Raw genomic sequence first — 22,321 nt, forward strand, 5'->3', positions numbered from 1 at the left:
GCACTTTATATAAGAGGTTAGGTATAAACAGCAATGAAATCAACAGTTTCTTAATGTAGATCTTACATTTCATGAATAGTTCTTTAAATATAGAATATATGTATTAAAAAACAACTTTAAATTAGACATTATCTTAATTTCAAGGGTCAAATAGGTTTGTTGCAGCTCCACATTAATTTTATTAGGGTGGAGATGTTTTCATTGTAAAGAAAATGAATGGAACTCAATGCAGGAAGTCCTGAGAAGAATAGCTTAACAAACCTGTGGGTGTGTGTGTGTGTGTGTGTGTGTGTTTGTTTTCATTTTCATGTGACTTTCGAGCAGAGGCAACGAGTCTGACTGGAAATGTCTCTCGTCAAATATTGGTTTGTTTGAGTGACCCTCAGGACAACAGTGTCACTGCTGCAGCTGTCATCCTCACGACAGGATCATGTGACTTTTTCAGCTTCCTTGTCCAGCAAAGTATTTCCCCTCCACCTACCGTGTGCCGTGATAGGCGTGGTTACTCGTAGTCCACAAAAGGATGGGACTCCTGCTCCCCGGCACAGAATATTGATTACAAAGGCAACAAATGTCTCGGCTTGAACTTGATTCGCTGGGCTAATTTCCACACTGATAACCAGGGACCGTGTGACGTGAATAATCAGCGTTCCACGGCGTGGCACTGACCGTGGTCCCTGTGGACACGTCAGCCGAGTACATGCGGCTGGAGGACCAGGTCGGTGTTCGTGTCGAGGTCAACGAGGAACTAACGTGTTGTAGACGTCGTCGCTCATCACATGACAAATGATTTGACTCTGTTTTTTTATCTTTAATGTGCATCAATGTCATCGATATCATTTCATTATTGTTAAACTGTTGTAGAATTAACGTCTTATTTCTGTCGAATTAAAATCATATTCCAGGTTAATAACATTTAAGGAAAATTGTTTGTCTCTCAGTCTGAGACACGTCACATTTACTCCAGTATTACATGAAATATTTACAAGAATAATATCAACGGGAGGCTCCACCAAAACCAATCATCACAAAACTAATAAACTAAGTCACTAAATTCTACTACTATTAGTTCTACGACTGTTAAATATGTTTCTTTGACATCAGATGTGTGTAAATACACCAGATTTGTTTTTAAATTACATATGAACAATGTCTTTACTGTATTTGGAAGTAAGTTATTTTCTTGCTCTGAATATTATTTGCACTGTTTTAAACTGAATCAGATCTGAGGGTTAAATTATGGAAAGAGTTCACATGTGCTGGCAATAACTTTGACCTGAAGCTGAAAGTGGAATAAAAGGACTGTGGACTCTGTTTGTGACGCCTTCAGGTCAAAGTCTCGTTTAGGCCCAAACGTCATCGCACTTATGTTTAGAGAATCGCCGTCAGTCGAATAACTCGCGTCAGGACTCGAGAGACGACGTAAGGTTGTTTTTTAAATATTGTTACTTAAAATACGAAATTGCAAAAAAAACATACATTAATGAAATAATCCACTTGAGCGAGGCTTCATGATGATTCACTTTTCAAAGCCGTATAATAGTCGCGTAAAATTCAATGATTTTCAATGATTAAATCGATATTTTATTTGCAATTTGTGTATTTAGATTTTTGTTTGTTTCATTTATAAAGTGTCGTTTAAAAAATGTGGACACAAAGTGAAATGCGTGTGGTTCCCGACACAATTGTCAGACTCTTGAATCCACGTTAAAGCTGAAATATTGGCCTAATAATAGTTGCACACACTTTACAATGCCGGACAAAAAGGTTAAATAAGGACTAGGTTATGATTACCTAATCATGAGTTCATTATTAATCATTAACTCAGTCATTTAGGCAACATCACACTTTTTTGGAGTTCCCTCTCCTGAGCTTCATGGAGTTTTTTTTTAACGCTCAGAGTTAAACATACAAACTTATTTAATGATTAGATGCAAACATGTAATACAATAAACACATACATACACGTGTCTGGTATATTAAGACCCTTTTTAAACAATATAGGCTTTATATCTTAAATTAAAAAGAATGTAAACACCTGCAAATATATACATTTATGTAGTGAATCTTTTCATTTTCCTTTTTATCTAGAATTTTGTTTTAGACATTTTTATTTATTGTTTTCATGTAAATGTTAGCATTTTAGCTCAATAGCTTCCGGGTCATGTGACCTGATGGCTATTATATGACCTAATAATAATATAACTACAGTGGCTGGTTAAGGGCCTGAGCCACGATTGACACGGGCTTAAACGGCTCCCGGTGGGAGGAGCCTATCGTTATCCTTCTGATTATTATTCGGTCCATGGGTTTACGGTCATTTTCGAGGGCGTTAACGTGCATAAAAACTCTTTAAACTTTGCATGGAGGACAAGTCTTGGGAAAATGCGAGATTGGCATAGTTCCCGGACCCGTGCGTTGCCCAAGGTCTCTACAGCGCCCCCTAAGGTGACAACAGAGGCAAAATTGAGTTCCAGCGAACTTCCCGTAACTTGGGTGGAAGATGAATTTGCAAATGAGCGAACTCGTCCGAGCGCGTTTGTCGTACTCGACACATCAAAGGTTTCTTCACCTCTCTTGTTCACCGTGCGTTGCTTTAAAAGTTTGACCCCGGGTATTTAAAATCCCCCATTTTTGTTACCTCTACTCACCTCTGCTACCTCTGCACCTTCACTGTCATTAACATGAGCTGTGATGTTAAAGAGCTTCTTCTCCCGTTTCTACAGCACTGAGCTGAAATGGCCGATCAAAGAAGATCCTCGTCCCTGTTGCTCACTTTCATCGTCTACTTCTCTTTGTGGCCAACCACCACCACAGCATCTGTCTTTCAACTGAATCAATGCTTTGATGAATGTCCGGCAAATCATTTAGTCTCCATCTTTGATTCGCCGTGTTCTGGCCGCTGTGATACGCATGGTTACTCCTACTACTGGTGCTACACCCAAGATGGATGGGGCTACTGCTCCCCAGGAGAGAACATCGACTACGAAGGCAACAAGTGTCAAAGCACCTGTGCTCAGTATTCGGATGGTTACTCGTGCAAATTGTCCACAGGACATTGGAACACATGTGCACCAGTGAAGCCAAAAGCACTGACTCATAACACCAGGTATATAGAAAAGTGCATTGACGACTGCCAGTACCATGAATCGGGAGATTACTTCTGGTGTCACACTGAGAAGAGCTGGGATTACTGCTCACCTCTACCAGACTACACCTACAGAGGTGAGTCTTGCCGCCAGGGTCACAGCTGTGGAACCAATAGCTACAGTTATAGCTGGTGCTACACTTCATACCACGACGACTGGGATTATTGTGGAATTATCAGTCCCGGAGAGTGCAGCTACACCGACTCATTCCGTAGAAAACGGCAAACCAATAATCCAAGTGTGCTCTGTACCAGGAGGGATGATGATGATGATGATGATGAAGAAGGCAAGAGGAGAGTGACCTACTTCCTAGAAAATAGGGAACGAAATAACATTGCCAGCGTCAACAAAAAGTTATGCAATGAAGCACTAGACTTAATTAACAAATGGGACAATCAGAGATTGAATGACCAATCCAGGTCCAACTTGATTCGTTCGGCTAATTTCCGCATTGATAACCAGGGACTGTGTAAAATGAATAATCAGCGTTGTTACAACCTGCAAGTTCAGATGAACAAGCAACGCAGTGCAGGTGAAAGCACGACTGTGTCACATATCGTCGTCCCTGTGGACACGTCAGCCGAGTACATGCGACTGGCCTTCAAACTAAGTTTAGAGAAGCAGGCCAGTGTTCACGTCCAGGTAAAGGACGAAGCAGCCCCCACCTCATACAGCAACCAAAGGTGTTGTAGGCGACGGAAACACTAGCGTCACTCTTCAGCCCTCGTCAGGATTAGTCGTGTCATTTTACCACAGGACATCAAGCGAGAGGGGTCCAACGATTCACGTACCGCTTGTCTCTGAAGTAAAATGTGTACTTTTACTCCAGTACATTTCCCTTAACCATCTTTGTTAATTGTTACTACAAAATAAAAGTTGAGCTGGTGACGTGATGCCTGTTTTGGTGCCAGTTTTTAGCGGCACCAGCTGTTAGCCGCTCAGCTGTTAGCCGCAGATTTCGGCTCCAAGTGGACTTAAAACACATCAGTGGCTCGTTGTTTACCGTGTCCGACACAGAGGCTCTGGTCTCCGGGTTTCTGTTGTAGTGACGGCGGTGTGTAAACTGCTTTACCCCTCCTACTTTTGGTAGTGGTATATCCTGTGGTAAAAGGTCCATCTACTCGTGTGAGTAGGGTCAGAAACTGTAAACTGTCACGACCAAATTGCTTGAAAATCAGCCTGAATTTGTGTCATCTAATCCCAACATGAATCGTCGTGAAACTCAACATGAGTACATTTTTATTCTTCTTAACTTGATCAACAAATCACTTTGTACCAGACTTACTGTTATTGTTGTATTTTAAATGAAGGTAATTGCACCGTTTCTCAGTGAAATTGTACTTTGTCTCATTTTATTTGTACGTTCACTCAGCATAATTGTGTTTTACCTCAAAGTAAAAGTACACACACTGAACATAATTGCATTTTACTCAATGTTAATAATTGGAGTGTAACTCATTGTGATTCTATTTTCACTGCATTGATCTTCCTTGCCTAAAATAAATAAACATTCACCAAAGCAAGTCAGTGTGTTTTTCTCACACAGGAACGCACAACTGACACTCAACACACAACCTCAACCTCAACATGGGATTTCAAGATGGCTGCGCCACTGTTAATGTCACTGAAATGGCACTTCTGTCACATTTGTTTCACAGTAACACATCGTCGCACACATGACACGTCACAACCTGATTTGTTACTACTTCCTGCCACCGCTAATGTACTACGACAGTTGTGGAATGACATTGAAACCTGTATTTTGCAGTATTTTATAGAATCAAAAAATACAATGAAAGATACTATGAAAAAGTTATTACAAACTTATTACAGCCACCAATATGTCAAAGATTCGCAGCAACACTTGTGACAGTACGGAAGCGCATTGCATTCATTTGAAGAAAAAAAACAAACAACTCCGGTTTTTCTGAGTAATTCATTTTTTGGTTTGTTTTTTGAATAATTAGTTTTTCCTGTTTTTCTGTCTAATGTTTTTCCGAGTCATTTTCTTCCTGTTTTTTGTGCTAATTTTTTTTCCCTCCTGTTTTTCGGAGTAATTTTTTCCTGAATTATCGAGAACTCTCCCGAGAACCTCCAACCTGCAAGTGACTCCCATATTTTCCGCAGTCTCCGGATCGTCTGTTCTCGTCCACATAGCCAGATGCCTGAATGCATTTCAAATGCATCATCTTGTATCCGTGGAGCATGCCATATCTGTCCAACTGATCATGGAGAAATATCGCTATGTCTCAGAGATCTGAATGAGCTTTCCTTCTGAACAACCGCAAAGTTCTCAGGTGCCTGCGTAAAGTCGACAAATGGCAATACCATCGATGTGACTTAAGGACAGGACTATCTCCCAGTGTCTTAAACCCAGATCAAAGTAAACTTGATTAAGCTAAACAAGCCGTCCATGTTGTTATAAATCAAACGTTTATTGCATTTATTGTTTAAATGCGCTCTAAACTAGCACAAACAACAGGAAAAACAATACTCAGAAAAACCAACCATGAAAAAGAATTACTCTGAAAAACAGAAGAAAGTAAATTACTCAAAAATTGCAGTTTGAATGGGTTTCAATTGGACATCTTTGATGCTTAACAGTCTGAGTGTAACACTTGCTTGTAGCCTGACTGTAGGAGCTGAGCTGGAAAAAATAACAAGATCAAACTAGAAAATTCTGCAGCGAAGTATTTAGAATTGTTTGTGTAGGTTGGAAGTTGTGGGCAAGAGAAGAGTTTGTTTTGAGATTTTTGTGATTCTTTTTCTGGATCTGAACAGAGTATGTGACGTTAGGATCACACCCACACACTCAACCATGACTTTGTCTGATTTTGGACGACATACTAAACTGTGACTTTTGCTAAATGTGTGTATTTATTTGATTGATTTATTATTGGTGACTCAGATGAGACGAGCACCATGGTTTAACTCCAATACTCGTGCTCTTAAACAGGCGTTACGTAGATTAGAAAGAAAATGGCGTTCCAGTAACCTAGAGGGATTTCATATAGCTTGGAAAGATGGTTTTGTAGCTTACATAAAGCTAGAGCTGCCTATTATTCTTCTTTAATTGAAGAAAATAAGAATAATCACAAGTTTGTTTTCAGCACTGTAGCCAGGCTGACACAGAGCCACAGAGAACCATCTATTCCTTTAACAAAAAAAAATGTGAATACTGTTTTGTATTTTGTTATTATTATATTTTTTTTTCTTTGTTGCTGTACAAAATACATGTAACTATACTTTACTACGGTATTTATATTTCTAGCAACTTTTACTTTTACTCCACTACATTTCGTCTGATTCTCTTTGTTACTCATTGCTACCAAACAAAATCAGAAGACGAAGAGTTGGTATTATGGTCTGTATTTATATAGAGCTTTTCTAGTGTTGATGAGCTGCTTTAATCTACAGTTTTCACCCATTCACACACTGCAACACGGGGTGAGCAAGTGTTTTTGCTTAAGGACACATGTAAACTAGCACATGTATGACTATGTAGTAGTCTTAGGCTACCGCTAATAAAATGACTTTTTGATACAGTAAATATACTTATATATATTTTTCATATACTTTAAGACTTTTATAAAAAGTGACTTCAACTTCCACCAAAGTCATTTTCCGGTCACATACTTACTTTTCTACGTACTTTTACTCGAGTATTCCCTTGAAGATACTTTTATACAAGACTGCACAACAGTCCCTCAACAGAGAATCACACTACAACTCCCACGGTGCCGTGCGCAGCCGGAACCCACGTGACGCGAGCCTTCCCGCCTCGCCTCCCTGACTCACGTGACCGCTCTGACGAGTGAACATGGCGGACGCGGAGGCAGCGAAGCGTCTGAGCGGTTTGTTGAACGGAATCTCTCAAAGCGTCTTTTACCAGAAGAGCGACGTCACGGAGCAGCTGCTGAAAGCCGAGCTGTTCCCCGAGCTGCCACTGGGCGAGTTCACGGCGCTGCACGACAGGATGAAGGGCCTCCTCAGGGTGAGGAACGGAAACGCCGCCATATTGGTCCGGGCAAGACCAGAACGTAAACATTCAGAAGCTAGCGAGGGAGTCGCGGTTTTTCCTGGATCAAAACAACAAAAAGGGACACATTTTTTGATTGAATAGAAACATATTTAGTATAATTAAGTGTTTTTGATGTGCCTCTACTCTGTGATAGTTTAGATCGATCGTCTTTAATACACATCGAGTGATGATAGCATCAGATTGTTTTAGAATTGGTGAAAGAAATAAAATAAAATGACAAATTCAGGTTTTGTAGTAGTTAAGCAAAATGAAGCACCTGGTGAACTAAACGAGGTGTGTAATACACGGCCAGTGTGTACTGATATAGTGTGTAACTAATACGGTGGCCTGGAAGTGCAAACCATGATTACAAAACATGAAACTAATTTTCAAAAGCCACAGTCTTACGGAAAGGGAATGTACCAAATGCTGCAAGGGACCCAAAGGTGAGTGGTCAAATGTATTTATTTTTTGAAAGTAAGACACATAATATTTAACAAACAAACTGCCAAGACAAGGCTTGTGGAATGACATTCAAACGTTTATATTATTTTATTCAAGATTCAAAGTGTTTATTGTCATATGCACAGTAAAGAAACACGTTTCCCTGTACAATGAAATTCTTACTTTGCTGTCCACTCAAAAAACACCAGCATAAAGTAAAAAGTAAAAAAGTAAAAAAGAGATGCTTTTGTAAAAAAAGTATAAATATACATAAGAAAAATATAAATATTACAAGAGACTAAAATAACATATATGCATAAAATAAGTGTAAAAATATGAACTGTACATAAAGTGAACACAGATTTAAAGTGACACACAGATTTAAAGTGACAATGTTTCAGGTTTTAAAGTGACGGTAACAGATTAAAGTGACAGTGTAACCAGGTGACAGGATTATTGTAGTCCCGTTCAGCTGTTGAGGATTCTGATGGCAGTGGGGTAAAAAGAGTTCTTTAGACGGGTTGTCCTGCATTTGGCACTCCTGTACCTCCGTCCTGAGGGCAGGAGTGTAAACAGTCCATGTTGTGGGTGGGTGCTGTCTTTGATGATGGTGGCAGCTCTCCTGTGGACTCTGCGGTGGTAGATGCTGTGCAGTGAGGGCAGTGGGGACCTGGTGATCCTCTCAGCTGTCTTTACCACTCTCTGCAGGCGTTTGCGGTCCATGGCTGTAGTGCTGCCGTACCACGCGCTGATGCAGTTGGTCAGACTGCTCTCCACGACACAGCTGTAGAAGTTGCTGAGGATCTTTGTCGACATGCCAAACTTCCTCAGCCTCCTCAGAAAATACAACCGTTGCTGTGCTTTCTTGAGCAGCTGTGTTGTGTTGGTGGTCCATGTGAAGTCCTCAGTGATGTGGACCCCGAGGTACTTAAAGCTGCTCACCCGTTCCACTTCAAGATCCCGGATAAACAGTGGTTGGTGAGGTCTCCTCTCCTTCCTCATGTCCACTATCATCTCCTTCGTCTTGTCTGTGTTTAGGGTGAGGTTGTTGTCCTCGCACCAAGAAACCAGACTGTCCACCTCCGTCCTGTAGGCCGCTTCGTCCGCCGCAGTGATGCATCCTATCACTGCAGTGTCGTCAGCAAACTTCAGGATGATGTTGTCTTTATGGGAGGCGACACAGTCATGTGTGAACAGGGTGTAGAGGATGGGGCTGAGGACACATCCTTGTGGAGTGCCAATGTTTGTGATAATGCTGGCTGATGTTTTATTGCCAATCCTGACAGTCTGGGGTCTGCCAGTCAGGAAGTCAAGGAGCCAGTCTGTATAGAATTAACTAATACAGTTTGATAAAAGAAGTCATAAGAAGACAAAGTCATTGGCTCTTATTTTGAAAGCCAGGTTGAAAAGGACAAGGTGCTACATAAGATTGGCTGATTGACTGTGTCAATTGGTTCAAGTTTCACGTCTTGTAAATTTGTTTTTGAAAATGTGTTACCTTTCCGTCAGAATCGTGTCTTTTGTTCATTTTTTGGGGATTCGTAAAAGTGTTTCATGTTTCGTAAAAATGGTTAAATGATAATTCACAAAGATGAAAACTAAGCACATTTTCACCACAATTTTAGTTAGTTTTATAAACACGCAATTCAGTTTCAGTTAGTTACTGTTATTTTAAACTCGACTTTTTATTTTTGTTTCCGTTGACAATTTTTTTTTCAATTTTACTTTTCGTTAACTATAATAACCTTGGTGTCTACTTATTACAGCCTGCAATTTGTCAAAGATTAGCAACAACACTTGTGACAGTGCCATCTAGTGGAAATGGCATGTTTTTTTGTGGTGAAAATGTCCAAAAACAATGCCAACTGGTGGAGAGTAGTAAAAATGATCAATTCCAATGTAGAAGCCCAGCTGGACACCCAGATATAATATAATGCATGTTTTATGTTGTAATGGAAGTGAGATCACAAAGTACAGTTTGAATGGGGACTTTTTTTGCTGCTTAACGGTCTGTGTAACACTTGTTTATACACAGTGTATTTTAGCATGACTGTAGGAGCTGAACACAGTCAATGAAAATCTACCAAAAATGAACATTTTCTCAGTGACCTGAAATGTTGGGACTTGATGTTTGCAGAACATTTTTGCTAAATCTCTTCCTCCTCCTTTTCAGTCCATGGCCTCTGCAGACATGGACCACGCCCAGCTGGAGGCTTTCCTGACTGCTCAGACCAGGAAGCAGGGCAGCGGCGGGGTGAGCGCCGAACAGGCCGCCGCCCTCTCTCGCTTCTGGAAGAGCCAGCGTGTTCGTGTACGGGAGAGCGTGCTGGCTCAAAGCCGCTGGGAGCCTGGACTCAGGGGCATTTCCTGGAGGGTGGACCTGCAGGCCGCAGACAGCCAGGGTGTCGCCGCCCACAGCGGCCCGGTCGCCCTGGTTGAGCTGGAAGTGGGCCGGACTGGACAGGTAAGACCTCGCTCACCTCTTCCTTCTTCTTCCTGCACATGTTAAACCTGCCTGTGTGCGTCAATGATAATCAGTTTAATTCATTTACATTTTCAGTATAGAGTGTAACTTTGCAAGTCTGGTCACTCTCTAGGGAGCGCCCCCTACTGTTTCACATATTCATATTCATATAGTACATATTCACCGCTGACAATCCTTTCCCTTCTCCTGGTCATGTGTATTTTAGTGCTTTTCCATTATACGGTTGCAGCACGACTCGACTCGGCTCAACTGGTTTTTATTGTAATTGGTTTTTTTTTTTACTTCCTGCTCTTACGAGGTTCAGCTGAGCCGATACTTAAATGTGACATCATCAGACTGCCGACCTCTGATTGGTCAGAGAGTGTCGTCACTGAAGAGTCATGACCGCGACGAAGCAACAATGTCCAACTGTAGATCAAGGTTAAAAAGACTAAATACTACTTGTAGTTCCAAACTTATAATTCTAAAATCTACTTAAAATTCCAATGACTGAGGAATCTCAGGGTGCGGTTGCATAAAGAGGCAGCAATGCGGTGCCGGTTCAGGGATCCCCGGGTTTGCTACCCCGCCCGCCCCTCTCTATGTTTGTATGTGTGTGTGAGAACGGGTGATTGTGTATGGGAAGTGACCGATGACGTGCCTTTTCTCCTTTTCTGAATGGGAATCTGGACAAACACTAAAACGTGTTCTCTCGATGTTTCCTCCCTCAGGACTCGGAGTTTGTGTGTCTGGAGTTTGATGAAGCCCGAGTCAACCGGGTTCTGAAGAAGATGGCCGACATCCAGGAGAGCATGGACAGGATCATCCAGCAGACCTGAGCGGAGAATCGCTGACTCACAAAGACTCTGAAAACACATGCATTTCATGATTCTGTTAAGCGGCTTTATTTAGACGCACTGATCCTGATCCTGACGGGTCGCACCTGCTCACGGACCAAGGATTCGTTTTATGTGAACTGTTAAAGGGATAGTTCAGGATGTGTGGTTGTGTTAGTGATCTGATTAGAAAGTGGTTTGATGCAATTAAAGCCCAACTATGCAGGATTTTTACCCTAATTCAACAGCTTCAGATTCATTGTGATGGTTATTGTGTCTTGTTGCGGGGGAGATTGTCTCCACTGCCCCCTACTGTCTGTTAGCGGAAAACCAGCCTTGAGTCCTAGTACCGGCTATAATATCAAGGCAGTGATAACGTTATTTTAGACTTTCATCGTCAGAGCCGAGGAAAAAGAAGCAAAGAAAACCGTCGTCAGAGGAAGAAGGAACGACTGAATGAGCGAGGGGCCACGAGAGTCAACATCTGACCTGCTTTTTTCAAGTGGTTGCACCCGCTCCACTCCTGGAGTCTGTCACACAAGTTAATGTTCAAAAAATCCAAAATGTCCCTTTAAGGCAAAGTAAATGAAAATGCAAGAAGTCTCATTACAATGTTATTATTAGGTCAACGTATATTTATTTGCTCTGATGCAAAACACAATCATGTCAATGAGTAATAAATCACCAGTACACTAACAATACAATTGCATGACGTGAAAGTACAGGTACACCGAGTCAAAGTACAATTACACCGAGTCAAAGTACAATGAAACCTAATCATAGTACAATTACACCAAGTCAAAGTACAATTACACCTAGTCATAGTACAGGTACACCTAGTCAAAGTACATTGACAACTAGTCAAAGTACAAGTACACCTAGTCAAAGTACAATTACACCGAGTCAAAGTACAATTACACCAAGTCAAAGTACAATTACACCGAGTCAAAGTACAATCAAAGTACAATAACACAGAGCCAAAGTACAGTTACACTGAGACAAAGTGCCACTACACAAAGTCAAAGTACAATTACACAGAGTCAAAGTACAATTACACTGAGTCAAAGTACAATGACACAGAGTCAAAGTACAATTACACCGAGTCAAAGTACAATGAAACCTAATCATAGTACAATTACACCAAGTCAAAGTACAATTACACCTAGTCATAGTACAAGTACACCTAGTCAAAGTACATTGACAACTAGTCAAAGTACAAGTACACCTAGTCAAAGTACAATTACACCGAGTCAAAGTACAATTACACCAAGTCAAAGTACAATTACACCGAGTCAAAGTACAATCAAAGTACAATAACACAGAGCCAAAGTACAGTAACACTGAGACAAAGTGCCACTACACAAAGTCAAAGTACAATTACACAGAGTCAAAGTACAATTACACAGAGTCAAAGTACAATTACACAGAGCCAAAGTACAGTTCCACAGAGTCAAAATACAATTACACAGAGTCAAAGTACAATTACCCAGAGTCAAAGTACAATTACACAGTCAAAGTGCCACTACACAGAGTCAAAGAACAATTACACAGAGTCAAAGTACAATTACACAGAGCCAAAGTACAGTTCCACAGGGTCAAAGTACAATTACACAGAGCCAAAGTACAATTACACAGAGCCAAAGTACAGTTCCACAGAGCCAAAGTACAATTACCCAGAGTCAAAGTACAATTACACAGAGTCAAAGTACAATTACCCAGAGTCAAAGTACAATTACACAGAGCCAAAGTACAATTATTAAAGGACTTTATAAATCGGTGGCTCTTCGACAGGAGCCTAGCGCTAACTGGCTCACGCTCCACAGTTGCTTGCGTGACGTTATTGTTTGCGTCGTTTGCAGCACTTGTTCTTCTTGTCTGAGGACGAGGACGTGGACGGGCCCGCTTCGCTTTTCACCTCCAGGACGACTTTGACCGCACCACTCAGACTCTCACTTAAGCCTAAGCGCATGTAGGAGGTGGGCGTGTCTACGGGGGCCAGGATGTTTGCCACGGTGGTGCTTTCTCTCTGTTGACGTGGCCTGTTAATCTGAACCTGCAGGTTGTAATAACGCTGATTATTCAAGTTAATCAGTCCCTGGTTGTCGATACGAAAGTTCCTTGAGTGAACCAAGTTGGAGCGGCTCTGGTCGCTCAGGCCCTGACCGTCAAATGTATTAATGAGGTCTTGGGCTTCAGTGCGGAGCCTGTGGTTGATCGCTGCCATGGGTACTAATCCTGGTGATCTGATGAATTCGGTCACTTCCCTGGTGTTCTGATCTTCCCTGGTACAGATCACCTTTGACGTGTTAGGCTGACGTTTTCTGCGAGACGACCCGGTGTAGCTGCACTCTCCAGGACTGATGACTCCACAATAATCCCAGTTGTGGCTGGACGTCGTGTAGCACCAGCCGTAACTTGTTTGGCCGTCAGTTCCACATGGAGAACTTGAGAGACAGTCAACGTTCTGGTAGGTGATGCCTGGAGTGGGCGAGCAGTAGTCCCAATCGTCGGCAGTGTAGCACCAGAAGTAACCCCCAGACTCGTAATACCGACACTCACTGATACATTCTTCCAGATAAATGGTTTTGTGATGCATTGCTTTTGGCTCCACTCGCCCACACCGTACCAGAGAGTTTGACGTCGATGACATACACTCGTAGGAATTCTTGTTTGCGTCTTTCCCACAGGGATGACTGATGCTACACTCGTTGCCGTTGTAATCAAGATTCACTCCCGGTGAGCAGTAGTCCCACCCATCCTTGGTGTGGCACCAGTAGTAGTCATAGCCGTGCCTGTCACAGTAATCAATGCAAGGCAAATCATAGGTGGTGGTGTAATACACCGCGGGACAGATTTCATCGCATTGATCCGAAAAGTAAGACTCTCCGGACTTGATCCACAGAGAGAGGAAGAAGGTGAGGAGCAGAGCCGGGCGTCTGTGAGCTGCCATTTCTGTGCTGAGGAACAAAGAGAAGCCTTTAAATATCACACGTTCATTCAATTCACTCCAACTTTAAAAAGAGTACAGTCTCTTAACCAGAAAATGACTTTGGTAGAAGTTGAAGTCACTTTTTATAAGTAAAAGTCTTAAAGTTTATGACCTTTTTTGCACTTAAGTATCAAAGGTCATTTTCTGATTTAAAATCTACTGAGGTTTAAGTTAAGTAAAAGTTCAAGTTTTAAAAAGTGAGGAGTTAGGATTGAGACATGGTGTCTCAGTGGTAGGGCTAGTTGTCTTTCAACTGGAAGCTAGGGGGTTCAATTCCTGACTCTGCTAAGTCTACGTGTCCTTGCGCAAAGACACTTAAGCCCATGATGCTGCGTGTGAATGTGAGCACACTCACACACTCACTTAGACACTCATTCACTCACTCACTCTGCGCTCTGACCGTCACTGACTCTGTGATCGTCGCTGACTCTGTGATCGTTGCTGACGGTCTGATCGTCGCTGACTCTGTGATCGTCGCTGACTCTGTGATCGTTGCTGACGGTCTGACTGTCGGATCGTCGCTGACTCTGTGATCGTTGCTGATGGTCTGACCGTCGCTGACTCTGTGATCGTTGCTGATGATCTGACCGTCGCTGACTCTGTGATCGTCGCTGATGGTCTGATCGTCGCTGACTCTGTGATCGTTGCTGATGGTCTGATCGTCGCTGACTCTGTGATCGTTGCTGATGGTCTGATCGTCGCTGACTCTGTGATCGTTGCTGACGGTCTGACCGTCGCTGACTCTGTGATCGTCGCTGATGGTCTGATCGTCGCTGATGGTCTGATCGTCGCTGACTCTGTGATCGTTGCTGACGGTCTGACCGTCGCTGACTCTCCCATTTATACACAGACTGTTTGACTCCCAGTGAACCACAGTTTTTTTTGGAGACCTTGAGCTTTGACGGTCAACACAGAACACGTGGGCCGTCTCCAAACACTGTTTGTTTGATTTCCTGTGGTCACAGAGGTCACAGAGGTCACAGAGGTCAATTCAATTCAATGTTATTTGTATAGATCATAACATACATGATCTCAGGTGTGTACATAGACAACATCAAGGAGAGCAGAGAAACACAACAGTTCACACAATGAGCAAACACTAGGCATCAGTGGAGAGAAAAAACTCCCTCTTAACAGAAGAAGAAATCTCTGACAGAACCGAGGACAGAGGAGAGGAGGGGGACAGAAAGGACAAGAGGGAGATGAAGTAGAGACAGAAGAGAGAGACCAGGAGCAGATACACAACAACTGTATCAAGTTACAAGTTTATACAGTCAATGATTACATGTTTATAGCAATACAATGTAATTTATAAAGCATCAGCAGAGAGTGTTGATAAAAATTATACTAATATTGACTTTTAATTATAGCACAATAATAATGGTGATGATATGTATGATAAAAATAGCCTCAGAAACTGGATCTTGATCTTGCAACCTGCAAGATGAGAATACAGAGAGAGAGAGAGAGAGGGAAGGAAGGAAAGACACAAACTAGGGAGAGAAAGAGACAAGGTGCTATCTTTAATCAACTCGCCTCCTACCTTCACCAGAACAACCTTCTTGATCCTCTTCAGTCTGGTTTTAAAGCAGGTCACTCGACCGAAGGGCTGCCTCTCTCTCCTCTGTGCTCATCCTCTTGGACCTTTCTGCAGCGTTTGACACAGTTAACCAACAGATCCTTACTTCCTCCCTTCAAGAACTAGGTGTCTCAGGCTCAGCACTTACCCTACTCTCGTCCTATCTTCAAAACCGAACATACAGAGTAACCTGGAGAGGATCTGTGTCGGAACCCTGTCCTCTAGCTACTGGGGGCCCTCAGGGTTCTGTCTTGGGGCCTCTCCTCTTCTCTCTATACACCAACTCTCTTGGTTCTGTTATTCTCTCTCATGGTTTTTCCTATCACAGCTACGCCGATGACACCCAACTCATTCTCTCTTTTCCCAGCTCCGACACACATGTAGCAGAACGGATCTCCGCTTGTCTGACCGACATCTCTCAGTGGATGTCTGACCATCACCTGAAACTCAATCTCGACAAGACTGAGTTTCTTTTTCTCCCAGGAAAGGGCTCTCCCACCACAGACCTGACCATCACCCTCGACAACTCTGTGGTAACTCCTTCTCATACCGCAAGGACCCTGGGTGTGACACTTGATGACATCTCTCCCTCACTGCCAACATTGCTGCAACAGATCGATCTTGCAGATACATGTTACACAACATCAGAAGGACACGACCTCTTCTAACCCAGAAGGCGGCACAGGTTCTGGTCCAGGCTCTTGTCATCTCACGCTTGGATTACTGCAACTCCCTCCTGGCTGGTCTCCCTGCGTGTGCAATACGACCTCTGCAACTCATCCAGAATGCAGCAGCTCGACTGGTCTTCAACTTACCAAAATTCTCCCACACTACACCGCTCCTCCGCTCCCTTCACTGGCTTCCTGTAGCTGCTCGCATCCGCTTCAAGACTCTAGTGCTTGCGTTCCATGCTACAAACGGATCCGGTCCAGCCTACATCCAGGACATGATCAAAACCTACACCCCAGCCTGCCCACTCCGCTCTGCATCGGCAAACCGGCTCGCTGCCCCCTCACTGAGAGGATCGCAGAGGCATTCGCAGAACTCGAGACTGTTCACTGTCCTAGCTCCCAAATGGTGGAACGAGCTCCCCATCAACATCCGGACAGCGGAAAGCCTCCACATCTTCCGCCGCCGACTAAAAACACATTTCTTCCGACTCTCTTTAATAAATAAAAAATACTCATACATCGCACTTATGACTAGCACTACATAGTTTGGCTTACTTGAAGCTCTTACTTACTTCTAGCTCTTATTTGTATTTAAAGTTATTTTAAGTCTAACTTTAAATACAGAGAGAGGCTCCGCCTCCCAAACTGTCATGGAAGCTGGTACCACAGGAGAGGAGGAGCCTGGTAACTGAAGGCTCCGCCTCCCATTCTGCTCTTACAGACTCTGGGAACCACAAGTAAACCTGTATTTTGTGACCTAAGTGGTCTGTTAGGGTGATAAGGTAAGACTAGGTCTTTCAGGTATGAAGGGGCCTGACCATTAAGTGCTTTGTACGTGAGGAGGAGGATTTTAAATTGAATTCTAAACTGTGGGTGGAGCCAGTGTAGAGAAGCTAACACTGGAGTTATATGGTCTCTCTTTCTAGTTCCTGTCAGAACTTGTGCTGCAGCATTTTGAATGAACTGAAGGGTTCTAACAGACTTGTTGGAACATCCTGATAATAAGGAGTTACAGTAATCTAATCTAGATGTTGTCTTTTAGTCTTGACTGTTGTCATTTCAGGGATACCATTTAGTGGCGTGAACGTTAACGAAGCTAGCTTTATGGTTCAATGACACATATCCGAAGCTAAATTAACAGCAACGAAAGACTAAATGACTTACCGATTACGTCCGATCTAACTAAACTCACCTCTAGTTAGCTCATTTAGGATTGCATAGATTGCATGCGAGATAATGGATGAAGGGACCGTTGAAAACACTGCCATTGAGGCACATGCGCACTTCTTGTCTCATAATTTCGACTTTTTATCTCATAATTCTTCTTCTTTTCCTTTGGGCTGCTCCCTTCAGGGGTCGCCACAGCGAATCAACCTCCTCCATCTCACCCTGTTCTCTGTATCCCCCTCTCTCACACCAACTAACTTCATGTCCTCTTTCACTACATCCATAAACCTTCTCTTTGGTCTTCCTCTGGACCTCCTGCCTGGCAGTTCCAACCCCAGCATCCTTCTACCAATATACTCACTATCCCTCCTCTGTACATGACCAAACCATCTCATTCTGGCCTCTCTGACCTTATTTCCAAAACATCTAACTTGCTGTTCCTCTGATTGACTCATTCCTGATCCTATCCATCTTGGTCACTCCCAAAGAGAACCTCAACATCTTCATCTCTGCTACCTCCAGCTCTGCTTCCTGTCTTTTCCTCAGTGCCACTGTCTCTAGACCAGGGGTGCTCAGTACGTCGATCGCGATCTACCAGTCGATCGCAAAGGTAGCGTGGGTAGATTGCATAACGTTAAAAAAAAATAGACGTCAGCCTATCATCCATCCTGTCACTTGATTGATATACAGGGCAGCCAGTCAGCTGACATCTGACTTTTTCTGACACTTAGGTCACTGCGCATGTGCAAACAACGGCACTAAGTGCAGCAGCAAAACTAACAAAATAGCTAGCGAGTTACCTCCAATTTTTCTCTTAAACTTAAGAAAGGGTATAAAATGAGTGGGGGAGCTGGACCAAGTAAAAAGACAAAAACATATCACTTTCATACGGAATGGGAGGAGGACTTTTTTTCACGATGACATTTTCGAAGTGCGTTTGATGATCATTTGTTAGTGTGCTTGAGGCTGACTGTCAGCAGATACTGTGCTGATTCCATTCAGTGCATCAGAGTAAAGTCAGGTAATGACAAAAAAATTTACATAGTTAATTGTGTTGTGTTGTGCAATATGGGCTCATGTGGTTATGCAAGGTACATCAACATACATTGTACATATAAAGAATTCTCAATATATTTATAAATAAATAAATGTTATGCATTTTTGTAGTAGGTAGATCATTTTGACTTGGTCATTTTATAAGTAGCTCGCATGCTGAAAAAGTGTGAGCACCCCTGCTCTAGACCATACAGCATCGCTGGTCTCACCACTGTCTTGTATATCTTTCCTTTCATTCTGGCTGATACTCTTTTATCACACATTACCCCTGACACTTTTCTCCACCCATTCCAACCAGCTTGAACACGTTTCTTCACCTCTTTTCCACAATCTCCACTGCTCTGGACTGTTGACCCTAAATACTTCAAATCCTCCACCTTCTTTATCTCCACTCCCTGTAGCCTCATGGTTCCACTTGGGTTCCTCTCATTCACACACATATATTCTGTCTTGCTGCGACTAACCTTCATTCCTCTCCTTTCTAGAGCATATCTCCACCTCTGGAGCTTTTCCTCCACCTGGTCACTGCTCTCACCACAGATCACACTGTCATCTGCAAACATCATAGTCCATGGAGATTCCTGTCTAACCTCATCTGTCAGTCTGTCCATCACCACCGCAAACAAGAAGGGACTCAGAGCCGAACCCTGATGTAGTCCCACCTCCACCTTGAACTTCTCTGTCACACCTACAGCACACCTCACCGCTGTCTCACAGTTGGCATACATGTCCTGCACCAGTCTAACATACTTCTCTGCCACTCCAGACTTCCTCATACAGTACCATAGTTCCTCTCTCAGCACCTTGTCATAGGCTTTTTCCAGATCTACAAAGGCACAATGCAGCTCCCTCTGACCTTCTCTGTATTTCTCTACCAGCATTCTTAAAGCAAATACTGCATCTGTAGTACTCTTTCTAGGCATGAAACCACACTTTTGCTCACAAATGCTGACTTCTGCTCTCAGTCTAGTTTCCACTACTCTTTCCCATACCTTCATTGTATGGCTCATCAACTTTATTCCTCTATAGTTACTGCAATTCTGAACATCTCCCTTATTCTTAAAAATGGGCACCATCACACTTCTTCTCCATTCCTCAGGCATCCCCTCATCCCCTTTACTAATCTCTGCTACTTCATGGTTCATAGGCTCCTTCTCTATCCTCTTTCACCCCTCTATCTCAGGATCAAGTTCTTTCCCTAATAACCTCTGCCCGCCCCACCTCCTGCCCCCTTGACCCTATCCCCTCTCACCTTCTTCAGTCAATTGCTTCTGATCTTCTTCCTTTCCTCACCCACCTCATTAACACATCTCTATCATCTGGTTGCTTTCCGGACTCTCTTAAAGAGGCCAGAGTGACCCCCCTCCTTAAAAAACCCACCCTTGACCCGTCTGAAGTAAATAACTACAGACCTGTCTCTCTTCTTCCTTTTCTCTCCAAAACTCTGGAGCGTGCTATCTTTAATCAACTCTCCTCCTACCTTCACCGGAACAACCTTCTTGATCCTCTTCAGTCTGGTTTTAAAGCAGGTCACTCGACCGAAACTGCACTTCTTGCTGTCACTGAGCAACTCCACACTGCCAGGGCTGCCTCTCTCTCCTCTGTGCTCATCCTCTTGGACCTTTCTGCAGCGTTTGACACAGTTAACCACCAGATCCTTATTTCCTCCCTTCAAGAACTAGGTGTCTCAGGATCTGCACTTACTCTACTCTCGTCCTATCTTCAAAACCGAACATACAGAGTAACCTGGAGAGGATCTGTGTCGGAACCCTGTCCTCTAGCTACTGGGGGCCCTCAGGGTTCTGTCTTGGGGCCTCTCCTCTTCTCTCTATACACCAACTCTCTTGGTTCTGGTATTCTCTCTCATGGTTTTTCCTATCACAGCTACGCCGATGACACCCAACTCATTCTCTCTTTTCCCAGCTCCGACACACATGTAGCAGAACGGATCTCCGCTTGTCTGACCGACATCTCTCAGTGGATGTCTGACCATCACCTGAAACTCAATCTCGACAAGACTGAGTTTCTTTCAAGACTGAGTGCCCCTCTAAACGGCCCGTGGATGTTTTATTTTTGAAATTATATAATAATTTATATAAATTATATATATATTTATAATATAAATATAGCTTTTAATAAGCATTCTACTTATTCAACCTTTAAATGTATGTGCAGTGCAGCAAATGTTAAACAGTGCACAGTGTGCTTGAGTAGGAACAGTATATGTAAAGCAGGAAATCGGCTGCATTAATGAAGAATGTAACAGTAATTTAAAATTTAAAGGATGAGTGGGAGCATCACAAGCACTCTATCACTACCAGTAACACAGCAACAGGAAATAATGCAAAATGTATACCATAGCACATCAAGAAACAATACATGGGTATTATTTATTCCCTGCACTGGACACAAGCACTGAGGTTGTTACACATGGTCATTTGTGGCTCTTAAAAATATTATTTGTCATCATTTATCTCATTATATGTCAATTACCTGTATTGTTTGAAGAAAGGAAAACTGGATCAAGGACTTGTCTGAAAAGCAGCCGTCTTCCCTCAGTTTATCGAACAGGTGCATCCAAAACTGGACACATGAACGATGGTGGCTGATGTTGCACTTCGCATCGTTCATTCGCTGGTTTCCAGTGCTTGGACCAAAGGTAACACTGTCTGTTTCAGCTTGGTTCTCAGAAAAATGCAAAAACCGCTGGATTTCAGCCATATGGCCATGTTCTGTCCCTAAATCAAGTCTGAGTCTGGCAGGGCACCCGCCAGAATTGATCACAGCACCCATAAAGTAACCAGCAATGAGCTTAGGTCGTTGTTTGTTTTATAAGCTTCCAGCCATATCATCTTTCTGGAAAATCCAACGATGCATCCACTGATTGCAATACCAAATGGCTTAAGCATGTCATAGCCATCAATGTGCCAGACATAGTTTGGACCACAGCTGTGGTAAACACGCCTTCACAGCCTGTTTCTTGACCGCAGATCGAAAACCTTCACTGTCCAATAACTGCAGTAATATTCGCAGTTTCTGTCAGTCACAATTCCATGTAACCAACATTTTTGATGCATCCACCTGTAACCATGGCACTGACCAGATGTTTCCAGTTGCTGTTGAATGAAAGTTGCTACAATAATTTCGACTTTTTATCTCATAATTATGACTATCTCATAATTTCGATTTAGTATCTCATAATTTCGACGATCTGATAATTATGACTTTTTATCTCATAATTTCGACTTTTTGTCTCATAATTTTGACTTTTTATCTCATAATTTCAACTTTTATCTCATAATTATGACTTTTTGTCTCATAATTATGACTTTTTATCTCATAATTTCAACTTTTATCTCATAATTATGACTTTTTGTCTCATAATTTCAACTTTTTATCTCATAATTTCGACTTTTTATCTCATAATTTCAATTTTTTATCTCGTAATTATGACTTTTTGTCTCATAATTATGACTTTTTATCCCATATTTATGACTTTTTATCTCATAATTTCGACATTTTTGTCTCATAATTATGACTCTCATAATTTCGATTTAGTATCTCATAATTTCGACGATCTCATAATTATGACTTTTTATCTCATAATTTCGACTTTTTGTCTCATAATTTCGATTTTTTATCTCATAATTATGACTTTTTATCTCATAATTTCAACTTTTATCTCATAATTTCAACTTTTATCCCATAATTATGACTTTTTATCTCATAATTTCGACATTTTTGTCTCATAATTATGACTCATAATTTCGATTTAGTATCTCATAATTTCGACGATCTCATAATTATGACTTTTTATCTCATAATTTCGACTTTTTGTCTCATAATTTCGACTTTTTGTCTCATAATTTCGATTTTTTATCTCATAATTATGACTTTTTATCTCATAATTTCAACTTTTATCTCATAATTTCAACTTTTATCTCA

At 42.2% G+C, this 22,321-nt stretch overlaps 3 protein-coding genes across 6 annotated transcripts; 2 read left to right on the plus strand and 1 right to left on the minus strand.

The window, feature by feature from the left end:
- The first annotated feature begins 658 nt into the window (after window positions 1-658).
- On the plus strand, window positions 659-4,672 carry LOC131466647 (uncharacterized). Of its 3 annotated transcripts, none has more exons than XM_058640043.1 (2): window positions 659-718; window positions 2,727-4,672. In XM_058640043.1, the coding sequence occupies exon 2, from the start codon at window positions 2,739-2,741 to the stop codon at window positions 3,855-3,857; it is 1,119 nt and encodes a 372-aa protein (XP_058496026.1). In that variant the 5' UTR covers window positions 659-718; window positions 2,727-2,738; the 3' UTR covers window positions 3,858-4,672. The 3 variants fall into 3 exon arrangements, with proteins under 3 accessions (XP_058496026.1, XP_058496025.1, XP_058496024.1); XM_058640042.1 differs by lacking the exon at window positions 659-718 and adding an exon at window positions 1,339-1,422; XM_058640041.1 differs by lacking the exon at window positions 659-718 and adding an exon at window positions 1,352-1,427.
- Window positions 4,673-6,929: 2,257 nt separating this feature from the next.
- On the plus strand, window positions 6,930-11,154 carry commd1 (copper metabolism (Murr1) domain containing 1). 2 transcript variants are annotated; one of them, XM_058640053.1, is made up of 3 exons: window positions 6,930-7,143; window positions 9,788-10,078; window positions 10,810-11,154. In XM_058640053.1, exons 1-3 carry the CDS (start codon window positions 6,970-6,972, stop codon window positions 10,915-10,917), a joined length of 573 nt encoding a protein of 190 aa, XP_058496036.1. In that variant the 5' UTR covers window positions 6,930-6,969; the 3' UTR covers window positions 10,918-11,154. The 2 variants fall into 2 exon arrangements, with proteins under 2 accessions (XP_058496036.1, XP_058496037.1); XM_058640054.1 differs by lacking the exon at window positions 6,930-7,143 and adding an exon at window positions 7,202-7,616.
- Window positions 11,155-12,463: 1,309 nt separating this feature from the next.
- On the minus strand, window positions 12,464-17,950 carry LOC131466700 (uncharacterized). The gene is made up of 3 exons (XM_058640129.1): window positions 17,916-17,950; window positions 14,332-14,856; window positions 12,464-13,871 (listed from the first exon to the last, which is right to left on the minus strand). The coding sequence occupies exons 1-3, from the start codon at window positions 17,948-17,950 to the stop codon at window positions 12,752-12,754; spliced, it is 1,680 nt and encodes a 559-aa protein (XP_058496112.1). The 3' UTR covers window positions 12,464-12,751.
- Between the last annotated feature and the right edge of the window lie 4,371 nt (window positions 17,951-22,321).

Source organism: Solea solea, chromosome 10 (genome assembly GCF_958295425.1).
Source record: "Solea solea chromosome 10, fSolSol10.1, whole genome shotgun sequence".
Taxonomy (NCBI): Eukaryota; Metazoa; Chordata; class Actinopteri; order Pleuronectiformes; family Soleidae; genus Solea; species Solea solea.

What these genes read in the sequence shown, in the direction of transcription:
- commd1 (XM_058640053.1), top strand. Translation starts at nt 6,970, where the DNA reads ATGGCGGACGCGGAGGCAGCGAAGCGTCTGAGCGGTTTGTTGAACGGA. An exon ending in GGATGAAGGGCCTCCTCAGG is followed by an intron (nt 7,144 to 9,787) that starts GTGAGGAACGGA and finishes CCTCCTTTTCAG; the next exon opens with TCCATGGCCTCTGCAGACAT. An exon ending in AAGTGGGCCGGACTGGACAG is followed by an intron (nt 10,079 to 10,809) that starts GTAAGACCTCGC and finishes TTCCTCCCTCAG; the next exon opens with GACTCGGAGTTTGTGTGTCT.
- LOC131466700 (XM_058640129.1), bottom strand. Translation starts at nt 17,950, where the DNA reads ATGCAATCTACCCACGCTACCTTTGCGATCGACTG. An exon ending in GCTACCTTTGCGATCGACTG is followed by an intron (nt 14,857 to 17,915) that starts GTAGATCGCGAT and finishes CTGTGACCACAG; the next exon opens with GAAATCAAACAAACAGTGTT. An exon ending in CCGTCAGCAACGATCACAGA is followed by an intron (nt 13,872 to 14,331) that starts GTCAGCGACGAT and finishes TTTGTTCCTCAG; the next exon opens with CACAGAAATGGCAGCTCACA.
- LOC131466647 (XM_058640043.1), top strand. Translation starts at nt 2,739, where the DNA reads ATGGCCGATCAAAGAAGATCCTCGTCCCTGTTGCTCACTTTCATCGTC.